The sequence below is a fragment of the Schistocerca cancellata genome, chromosome 3, assembly GCF_023864275.1.
Source record: "Schistocerca cancellata isolate TAMUIC-IGC-003103 chromosome 3, iqSchCanc2.1, whole genome shotgun sequence".
Classification (NCBI taxonomy): domain Eukaryota; kingdom Metazoa; phylum Arthropoda; class Insecta; order Orthoptera; family Acrididae; genus Schistocerca; species Schistocerca cancellata.
The window spans coordinates 625257088-625269170 of NC_064628.1; the positions used below are offsets into that span (position 1 = coordinate 625257088).

The 12083-nt window shown below is 39.5% G+C and overlaps 1 protein-coding gene across 1 annotated transcript in view; it reads right to left on the bottom strand.

Annotated features, from left to right (window-relative positions):
• LOC126175543 (RAB11-binding protein RELCH homolog) overlaps positions 1-12083 on the bottom strand; it is a 110748-nt gene that overhangs the window by 52120 nt on the left and 46545 nt on the right. Inside the window, exons 9-11 of the mRNA XM_049922385.1 lie at positions 11530-11670; positions 7556-7720; positions 3058-3220 (exon numbers count right to left, since the gene is read on the bottom strand). Of these exons, the coding sequence (XP_049778342.1) occupies positions 3058-3220; positions 7556-7720; positions 11530-11670 (469 nt within the window). The remainder of the gene's footprint in view (positions 1-3057; positions 3221-7555; positions 7721-11529; positions 11671-12083) is intronic.

Sequence of the window (12083 nt, forward strand, 5' to 3'; positions counted from 1 at the left end):
ACACTTGGAGTGAAGCTCTCTTAGCTTTCGCAGTAGTTTCTTAACTTTGTTGTTGAACCACGGTGGGTTTTTCCCGTCCCTCACAGTTTTATTCGGCACGTACCTGTCTAAAACACATTTTACGATTTGCCTTGAACTTTTTCCATAAACACTCAACATTGTCAGTGTCAGAACAGAAATTTTCTTTTTGATCTGTTGGGTAATCTGAAATCTGCCTTCTATTACTCTTGCTAAACAGATAAACCTTCCTCCCTTTTTTTATATTCCTATTAACTTCCATATTCAGGGATGCTGCAACGGCCTTATGATCACTGATTCCCTGTCCTGCACTTACAGAGTCGAAAAGTTCGGGTCTGTTTGTTATCAGTAGGTCCAAGATATTATCTCCATGAGTCGGTTCTCCGTTTAATTGCTTGAGGTAATTTTCAGATAGTGCACTCAGTATAATGTCAATCGATGCTCTGTCCCTACCACCCGTCCTAAACATCTGAGTGTCCCAGTCTATATCTGGTAAATTGAAATCTCCACCTAAGACTATAACATGCTGAGAAATTTATGTGAAATGTATTCCAAATTTTCTCTCAGTTGTTCTGCCACTAATGCTGCTGAGTCGGGAGGTCGGTAAAATGAAGCAACTATTAACCTAGCTCAGTTGTTGAGTGTAACCTCCACCCATAATAATTCACGTGAACTATCCACTTCTACTTCACTACAGGATAAACTACAACTAACAGAGACAAACACACCACCACCGGTTGCATGCAATCTATCCTTCTTAACACCGTCTGTGCCTTTGTAAAAATTTCAGCAGAATTTATCTCTGGCTTCAGCCAGCTTTCTGTACCTATAACGATTTCAAGCTTCGGTGCTTTCTATCAGAGTTTGACGTTCCGGTACTTTACCAATGCAGCTTCGACAGTGTACAATTACAATACCGATTGCTGCTTAGCCCCGCATGTCCTGACTTTGCCCCGCACCCTTTGAGGCTGCTGCCCTTTCTGTACTTGCCCAAGGCCATCTAACCTAAAAAACTGCCCAGTCCACACCACACAACCCCTGCTACCCGTGTAGCCGCTTGCTGTGTGTAGTGGACTCCTGACCTATCCAGCAGAACCCAAAACCACACCACCCTATGGCGCAAGTCGAGAAATCTGCAGCCCACACGGTTGCAGAACCGTCTCAGCCTCTGATTCAGACCCTCCACTCGGCTCTGTATCAAAGGTCCGCTGTCAGTCCTGTCGACGATGCTGCAGATGGTGAGCTCTGCTTTCATCCCACTAGCGAGACTGGCAGTCTTCCCCAAATCAGATAGCTGCCGGAAGCCAGAGAGGATTTCCTCCGAGCCACAGTGCACACACTATTGGTGCCGACATGAGCGACCACCTGCAGATGGGTGCACCCTGTACCCTTCATGGCATCCGGAAGAACCCTTTCCACATGTGGAATGATTCCCCCCGGTATGCACACGGAGTGCACATTGGTTTTCTTCCCCTCTCTTGCTGCCATATCCCTAAGGGGCCCCATTATGTGCCTGACGTTGGAGCTCCCAACTACCAGTAAGCCCACCCTCTGCGACCGCCTGGATCTTGCAGACTGAGGGGCAACCTCTGGAACAGGACAAGCAGCCATGTCTGGCCGAAGATCAGTATCAGCCTGAGACAGAGCCTGAAACCAGTTCGTCAGACAAACTGGAGAGACCTTCCGTTCAGCCCTCCGGAATGTCTTTCGCCCCCTGCCACACCTCGAGACGACCTCCCACTCTACCACAGGTGAGGGATCAGCCTCAATGTGGGCAGTATCCCGGGCAGCCACAGTCGTAGTCCGATCGGGGGGATGCGTGGGACGATGGTGGCGGTCCCGACAAACCCCCATCCAGACCCTCACAGTGATGCCCATTGGCAACAGCCTCAAGCTGTGTGATCGAAGCCAACACTGTCTGAAGCTGGGAGCGAAGGGATGCCAACTCAGCCTGCATCCGAACACAGCAGTTGCAGTCCCTATCCATGCTAAAAACTGTTGTTCAAAGAATGTCTGAACTAATCTACAGAGAGCACAAACAATTTGACACAAAATTTAAACGGTTATTAAAATACAAGATTGTCTAGTTAATGCAGTAATGCTGCTACTTGCACACTGCTGACACACTGCTCGGCAGCGGAAGGAGACTACACGATTTTACACTATTCAGGTACTAAAACGCGATGCTACAACTCTCAAATACTATAATACGCCCAAAATTTATGAATTAAACAATGCAAATACCAAAAACACGCAAAGAAATTGAGAATTAAACTATGTAACAAATAAGTTAGCTAAGAGTATACGACTTGCTGCTGGCAACTGCTTATCCAACGGCGGCAGGGAGCACCTAACACAACATTCTTCAATTTAATGACAGCTTCACAGCCTGTGCCATCTGGATCCTTCTTACCAACAGCAGCTTTACTGAAATGCGCAGGTGGGAACATGCCCTTTCTATGTTCCATAGCATTTCTGGCCTCAATATTTGTTAGTCATTGTCCATCACCCACCTATCCCCTTCCCTGTTCCCAGTCCAGCACTACACAGCCTTCCATTCCAGAAGTGCACCACAGACTTTTTACTTCTCTCCTTTTATGATCCCCCACTCCACCCTCTCCCCACCTCGTCCCTGTTTTATACTCCCAAAAACAGCACATTACCGTCCATACCCATACACTGCTCTTCCTTACTCCCACTGCCCAGATTACTTCTCCCATAACATGCAGTAGCTTGCAGTCTGGCCTTGACAGACAGAGACAATGGTCATATGTGTGTAAACTGCATTTGCAGGAATGTGCACATGTATGTTGTCTATTTCAGAAGAAGGCCTTCTGGTCAAAAGTTAATCTATTTAGTAGTCATTTTGTTGTGCATGTCTATGACTCAACATCTCCACTGCAGGCTGAGTAGCAATCTATCCTTTTAATAACATTACATCCTTAATATTTACAGACATTTATCAACATGACAAATACTTTATTTAAATTTATTTCATACTGTTAACTGATGTATGAACAGTAATATTAATCTACTTACGAATGGAGCTCGCAGCCTGAGTATCTAAGGTCTCTAAGACTGGTTTTACTGCTACTACAGACATCACAATGTAAGGCACCAGAGTCTTTAGAACAATTACAGGGGACAGAAGGCGTTGTTCTGCGTTCTTTTGCATTGCTGTTCCTGGAGAATTTGGTGGGCTCTGTGAACAAAACATAATTTGTTTAACAAACTTAAAATATAATGAAATACTTCATTAGCATCTAGGAAGGTTTTAGAGTGAATCAAATGAATGTCTTTAGCATAATAAAAGCAAATTACAGAATCACCTAGTTTGTTGGACACAGGAACATCCGGTACTGCAAATGATGAATAACAATTAAAAATGGGAATTATGTGTCAATAATCTAAAGATTTATGTCTCTCCTCTTAGTCTTGAGAGTTTGCTTTGAAACTTCTGGCCATATTATGTGTATGAGAATGAAGTTTACTTGCACAACATTACATATTTAAATCTCAACAGTTCTTTCCTAGTGAAACTGATTGGTGAGCTGGTTCTCAAGATAGAGGAAGATAAAGATTATTTTGTATGTGTGTGTGTGTGGGGGGGGGGGGGGGGGGGGGGGAGTCTCTCAATGTAAAATATTATACAGGTCATCTCCACCCGTCCAAAATGCATGCCAGAGAGAGAGAGAGAGAGAGAGAGAGAGAGAGAGAGAGAGAGAGAATGCAAATGTGCAGGCTAACTAGCCCCACCCCCTATACATGGGGCAGATCATGCTTTAGCCAACCCAACATCATTTCTAGATATCAGCACAAAATAACAATGCTTTTGAGAGAATCTGATGCATATTTTGACCAACAATGTTAGAGGACCATAATTCCCAAATACGGTAAAGGAATTTTTGTCTCACAGTCACATTTATGTTTTTATGCATTTGGCTTTGATCACATAAAATGCCTGAAAAATAAATTCATTTTAAATACTCAGAAAGATACAATTGAATTGAGTACTGCAAGCATGAAAGCTGCAACTAGCATAAAATTAATGCAACATAAAATTAATCCAGCATTTTCATTAGTTTACTTTCAGTCTACGGGTTCAGCTGCTATTTTTGACATAGAAATGAAAGAGGTGGAACAATAATCTCTCACTATAAGAAAAAAAGAACTGACACACAGCTGCTGCACTTACTGTCCCAGTTCCATTATTATACCAGGAAATACAATGAAACAAGAGTTGTCATGCTTTTCAGACAACTGGAGGATATCATGGTGAAATGATTTATACCATTTTCAAGGAATACCTACAGACTTCAACACCTCCAGGATATTTTGAATAGGCATGATACTGACTTTACTACATTAGTGATCATTTCAAGATTTACCACACTTATGTACAACCAGCTGAGCAGCAAAGGCATAAACATTTGTATCAAAAGGTCACAAGAGAAAACTGGACATGAGAGATGTTCAACATTATTGATTAAAAATAAAATTTCAATGAAGATGGCACTGAGTTCTATAACAACACTCTGCCAAATAGAACACTGCATTTTAAGCAAAGAAGTCTAACAATGGGGAAATCCAGGAGTACAGAGTAACTGTTTTGCATATGATCAAGCTGATTAGCTACAAATTTTCAGCACTTGAAAAAACCTACTAGTATTATATCAATGGCATAGTTGGATTTATCAACAGTATCTTGATATCTGGCATGCACACTCTGGATACAAAGCTGACAAGTAGATACAAATTGTGCTTCCATACCGGCATAAAATAAGAAAGGAATAACTGCCACTTCACAGAAATGCTGAAATCTATAGAAAAAGTCATGTCCTTCCATGTAAGTCATGTAACTGTTGACATTTACGAGAGGAAGCAGATCATTTCTGGGGAAAAAAACAACTTGATGGAAAAAAAAAACAAAAATTGCAACAAATGCTATCTGTCACGTATATACATATGCTGCAAACACTATTTAGTTTTGTCATCCCCTACAACTTCAAGTCCAAGCCAGTAGTTTCGACACTTGCAGAGTTGATCAAATACTCTAGTGTTTGGAAAAAGTCATTGGATAAGAGTATGTTATTAATTATTTTTATGTGGTATTCACCTTAAATAAAAATTGTTACACCCAAAGATCACTACAAATTTTGCATCAGTTCAACAGTGTGTATATTACAACAACAAGAGGCATTTAATAAATAACGCAACACAACTTTTTTCCTGAAAACTGTTTGGTTTTATTCAGGATTCCAGTACACCATATTATTATTCACTCTTTTGACTACAATATCCTATTTTAGAACATAATCTCTGTTCAATGCAACAGCCTTATGCCACCTTACTAGGAGGAACCGTGTGCCCGCATGGTAGCACTCTACCCATCAATGACAGAGACAACGTCTTGCTGCATCAATAAGTTGCCCATCATACACGTGCAGCTTCCTGCGGAGTTCATCCTTCATTGGGTCAAACAAATGGAAGTCTGAAGGTATGAGGTCCAGGCTGCAGGGCTGGTGAGGAAGAATAGTCCAATGAAGTTTCGTGAGCTCCTATCGGGTGTGCAGACCTTTGTGAGGCCTTGCATTGTCATGGAGAAGGAGAAATTTATTTAAATTTTTGTGGCACCAAAAACGCAGAAGTCATCTCTCCAATTTCCTGAGGGTAGCACAATACACTTCAGAGTTGATCACTGCACCACGAGGAAGGACATCAAATAGAAGAACCACTTCAGAGTGCCCAAAGACCGACTCCAGTGTGGGTGCAGCCAGTGAGGATGCAGCTTTCAACCTTTTCTTCAGAGGAGAGGTGGTGTGGCGCCACTCCACGTATTGGCAATTTCTTACCTGTTAAATGTGATGAACCCTTGCTTCATTGCCTGCAACGATGTTTGACAAAATATGGTCACGATCACTGTCATAACGCACAAGCGATTGCACACAGATGGCCCTTTGTTGCTCTTTACAGTCTTCTGTTAGGTGGCGAGTGACCCAAAGGGTGCAAACCTTTGAGCAATCCAACTGGTGGATAGGTGAGTCAGCACTACCAATAGAGACATTGAGTTGAGTAACAAGGTGTCGGATTGTGACGCATTGATCACCTCGAATGAGTGTGTCCGCATATTCTAACACTGCAGGAATTACAGCTGTGTGCAGCCATCCAGCATGCAGGAATTTAGATAGGTTTGTGCAACCTTGTACCAATGATGACAGACGTCCCATCCAATGACTCATGTGCTTTTGTTCACTGCCAGGTCTCTGTAGACATTGTGACGCACTTATGAATATTTGCAACACACTCATTTCTGCCACAAGAAACTCAATGACAGCTCTCTACTTGGAATGCATCTTCTTCAAAAAATCAATTTTGAATGCTACACGTAGTGCCACCACCTACAGGGACTTCATGAAACTATAGGGGCTGAAGTGGGAATATTCCATGATGTCCCATGACAAATTCCATATTTTCCTCAACCAAAACTGGCCAATAAAAATAATGTGTTGCATTACTTATTGAACACTCCGTGTAGATGAATGTCCACTACATCTTAAAGATCTACAGCTCAGGAATATTACCAGTGATCAGGAAATTATGTTGTAAACCAGCACTGAACTTCCAAGGTAATAATAACAGCACAGTTGTCAAATATAACACAGCTATTACGGCACCAACCAAACACTGTTATGCGAGTTAAAAAAGAGCTACAGTATACCAAATGTGAATACAAAAATATACATCGTATGTCAAGTCCTGTTACTAAAAAGTTGGTTTGCATGTGTAAGGAGAAATAGTCACGAGGTAAGATTTAAAAAAAGTGTACACGATGCAAGGAAGGAAAGTTACTCTAACACTTAGATCAGATGAGACATAAGAAGGCAGAGTAAAGAGAAGGAAGTAGGGATAGAGAATAAAGTCTACTTCGCAAAGCTCTTATTGACTTAAACATGATTTATAGGTGATAGATGAGTTTTAACAACTGGAGAGTTGCATTTCGAAGACATCTTTGTGACTTTAGGATAAAAAAATGAACAGACAGAAGAAGAAGAAGAAGAAGAAGAAGAAGAAGAAGAAGAAAACAATGAATTGACAAATAAAATAAATCAGAAGAAAAGAGGGGACATCAAAATGAAATAAAAGACAGATAATGGTGATAAGGTAAAAAAGTAAAGGAAATAAGTTTTGCTTTTTTCTCTCTTGAAAAAGAGAAATCTCCGTTTACTTGTTTACAACCCAGGGCCAACAGAAATCCATGAGAAACCCTTGTTTTCTCAGATGGTGGGAGGGAGGGGGGGAGGGAGGGAGGGAGGGAGGGAGGGAGAGGGAGGGAGGGAGAGGGAGGGAGGGAGGGGGAGGGAGGGAGAGGGAGGGAGGGAGATGTCCCTCTCAGAGAATAAGCAGAGGTTCCTTTTGTTGTACTTCATGGTGACTTCATGTATATCTGTCTTAGTTGTTTGTCAATACATTTTAGCATTTTGCAGTTTATTTGGGAACGAAAAAGATATGCCTAACGCTCATAATGTTCAATTATTACCTTCACCTGGATGTGAATCCACTGGAGAAGTCTGGTGAGAAGATGTGTATGTAGTCGTCCTATGTCCAGTGACCACTGTGCCAGGACTGGAAACAAGATGTTTGTTGTACTAGCCACCACACTTGCTGCTGGATCATCCAATGCAGTCATTGAGAGCTCCTCACACTGGAAAAAAGTTTTTTTACTGTTTGTGCACTCAGCTGAGTAACAGCAGATTCCACAGACAACAAAAAATATTTAATGAAATCTATGATAACCATACTTCTATAGAATCATTCTCAAAGTGTTTTACTACTTACCTGTCTCATTATTTCTAATGATATCATTTCCATGTTATCAACTTGTAAACATAATGTAATAACTAAAATCTCAATTTTTCACTGTTTATGGATTGCAAGACTTCACAAATTTTTCACCTTTCATCTCAAAGTACAGATGTATTATTTATTTCTTGAAAATAGGGCTGGACCCTACACTGTTGCAGCACTAATTTTTAACATTAAAGTTGCGTTTGCATATGAAAAACAGGTTCAGTGCCAACAACAAATCAAAGCATAAAAACTTATTGAATGATTATTGTTGGTTGTATCCATGTCTTTTATATTTACACAATGTGTTTTGTACAACATTCTCATCTGGCCAGTTTTAGATGCTGCAGTATCACCTATCACGTGCATTCATGTGCCAGGAGATCTGATGATTGGATAGCAACCAGAGGGCTTTTCTGATATCATGATGAAAAAGAGAATCCCCAACTGATGAAAAGTCCAACACCATCACTATCCTTAAGCAGGAAAACCAATCAATGAGTCAATATACAAGATTCTCGAAAAATAGTCATCTACAAAAAGACAATTCTGCTATAACATTTGAGAAAATTCTGCCCAGAAAGGAGCTGTACAGACCATATAACGTCACTCATGACTTACACATGACTTACATTTGAAATCAACAACTAAATTTTTAGATTTCTCAGCAACTTACAATACAGTCGGGAGACAGCATCTTCTCTACAAACCCATTCAAATAATCCCATACAGAAAAACAGTACAACTTTTAACAGCATGCTTGCCACCAGGTCATTTTGGTTCATAATGGGCAACGGCATAAGCTCTTCAAAGATACTAAACGATGGACTACCTCAGGGACCTGTCTTTGTTCCACTGCTGTTTAATTGGTACATCTACAGTATGCCTAAAACTAGAGCTCTTACGTTAGGATATGACAATGACTGGGTGCTGGCAGCAGGACAACAAAATTTTCAAGATGGAAGCCATCTTAACATCTGATTTGGTGATAATGGGAACATACTTTCAGAAGTGACAATTGAAACCAAACAGCTTACTTTCATTTGTGTGACAGAGTGGTGAACAAACAGTGCCCCTACTTCATCATAATCAACACCCAAAATATCTAGGAGTCATATTGAATCACCCACTGCCTTACAAGAAGCATTGAAGATGTGCATTAGGAACAACATCCCACAGAAGTAGTGGTGGTGGTGGTTGCTGGTGGGTGAGTGGGGGGACTCTGCTGCTGAAACTGTACATTTCAGCACTTTGACTAGTCTACTGTACAACAGAATACGGTGCTCCTTTATGGCTCAATAGCGTGTGTGTGTGTGTGTGTGTGTGTGTGTGTGTGTGTGTGCGTGCACACACACACACACACACACACACACACAATGCTTGATGCACAGCTGAACAACATAATGAGAAATATCAGTGGTACACAAGGCCAATCCCTGCCCATACTGCACCACATTCCACTCTCTGGCCTTCAATGAAAAGCAGCTCTTCTCCATGAGTTTAAATGCATACAAGGCAACTCACAACTATATATACGCCAAGATGCAGTTTTCCTAGATATAAATTGGCTTCTATGAGGAAAACCATCCATAAAAACAGCCACAGAATTGCAGCATACACCTCAATTCAATTTAACCCAGTCACATGAATCAGATTGGACAGAGAGTTGCCCTCCGCATTGTCAGAACTTGTCCTGTATAAGAAAGAAACACACTGTCTTCAACAAATCGTGCAGCATATGGACAACGATTAACATAACATGCACCAGCCATGGCAGAAGCACAGACTCTCTTTTTCTTATGTGATTGTGCAGAAGCCAAGGCAAACCATTTGCCACACTATTACAGAATGTCCCAGCAGGGCATATTATGGAACCTTCAATGATTTCCTGATAGCTATGAATGATGTAATCAATTTTATTAAGATCTTAAATGTGTGTCTGTAAATTACATGTGCTACTGTTGGTATTTTATTTAATATTATGCTTAAAACCCCAACAGTAAATAAATTTACATTATATTGTTGTTGTTGTGGTCTTCAGTCTGAAGACTGCTTTGATGTAACTCTCCAGACTACTCTATCCTGTGCAAGCCTCTTCGTCTCTGAATAACTACTACATTCTACGTCTATTTGAACCTGTTTACTGTGTCCAACTCTGTTTCCTCCTACACTTTTTACACTTCCCTCCAAAACTAAACTGATGATTCCTTGATGTCTCAGAATGAGTCCTATCAACAAATCCCATTTTTAGTCAATTATGCCACAAAATTATTCTCCCCCCCATTCCTAATCAGTACTTCCTTGTTAGCTATGTAATCTACCCATCTAATACTCAGCATTCTTCTGTTGCACTACATTTCAAAAGCTTTTATTCTCTTCTTTCCTGAACAGTTTATCAATAAGTGGCCAGCCAAAACAGCATTGGCTACATTCATATTATTTTTCTTTTATATTTTTATGTATACTCCATGAACAGCACAATCTCTAAGTCATTCACCTACTTTCTTATTTTTCTTATAATGTTAACCCAATTTATTTTCTCTCACTATCCGCCTGTGTTACACTTTTGTAAATTTATTCTGAATATAACATGTAGTTAACTTATGTCAAAAATACACAGACAATCTTATATACAAAGCTGCATCATCAACAAAAAACATTTCAATCATCAGTTTCTGTGATAAGTTACCTTGTTTAATGTAAGAAGATTAATTCTTTTGAGTCAGCCATGACTACTTTCATTTCTTGTGGTTGTCCAACTTCTTTCTAATGACTTTACCTCTCCCTGTAATATTCCTTCATTCCTTGTTTCCTTATCCGCTGAAAGAACTCACATGGTACTTAAACCTATTCTAATCACCTAACACTTATAATGAGGAAACTGATTTTAACCTCCACAAATTCTTCCTTGACTTTACAGATATATTTGTGGGTACTGAAACACTTTACACACTCATCATTTTCACCACAGAAACATTTTCAGGAATGAGGTCTTATTCAGAAACATTAAAGAAACTCATGGAAAACTGCAAGGGCTAATGGTAATTCTTGTTATTGTTGATCACTTGCCCTTCACTTGAACAGAATTCATGCCATATCATGTAAATGAAATTGACATAGCCTCTTGGTATTGAAATTGCCTTTCTATATTCAAGCACAATATCTGAACACTACGAAACAGCCCAACATTGTATCTTAGCAGTAGTATATTTTTTGAAATGTTAATGACAGACTTAAGGAAGTCAGTGGTCTGTATTAAGTTAGATAAATTATTTCTTTGAAGAATTTGGTAAATAACAGCAGCTGAGCAGTAGAAGAGGAGCTGTCACTTTTTTCAAAATAGCTATTTTCTTCATATGTCCTGTGTATAACTCTGTATACAAAAATTATTTATGATACACAGATAGTGGCACAGATTTTATTTATCTGGACAAGTCACATTTTAGTTACGATTTTGCTTCACTTAGAGATGTACAATTTATAAATAGACAACACAAAATCAACAAGTTTAGAAAAATTAGTAATTGCAAATCATGATTAACACCTCCAAGTTCCTTGATTTTATCTTTAAACTATATTTACAAACATTACAAATATAACTGCTTCCTTTATTACAGTTGTTATGTATGGTAAAAACAGTGGAAGTAACTAGCTAACCATGGTTACCTGAAAATATTTATCTTTATCATCCATAAGCAATATAATCAGAGCTAAGCTTCTTACAACACTTTCTCTCACTGTTTCTTCTTTATCCTCCAACAGCATTTGTTGCAACATAGAAAGCATTAAGGAGTTACGAATGGAACTCTGAAATCAAGAAAAAGTCTTGTAGTGTAAAACAGTTTTAAACAGTGTAATTGCTTATTAAATTATTTAGATCATTAAATTTATAATAAACAGTTTCAAATTATTCTGCCACTACATCTTGACGTTCTGTGGTTCACCAAAACTAAATAAAGTGTGTGCCTGGACGAGGCAAAAGCACAGTTTTGAACTAAAAGATGTTGTGCTGCCAGTACATTAATTTCTCTAAATAATTAAAACTGTTTGGGTGCAGTAAAATACATTACAAAATGACAAGAAAAACACCACTTACCATTAAAATAGGCTGAATGTTCCCACGATGATGATACAAACTTTCAGAATTGGTGGAGAAGGGCAAAATTATTAATATGAGCTACAGGATCTTGTTCCAGCAAAGGGCAATTTGAAACTTATAT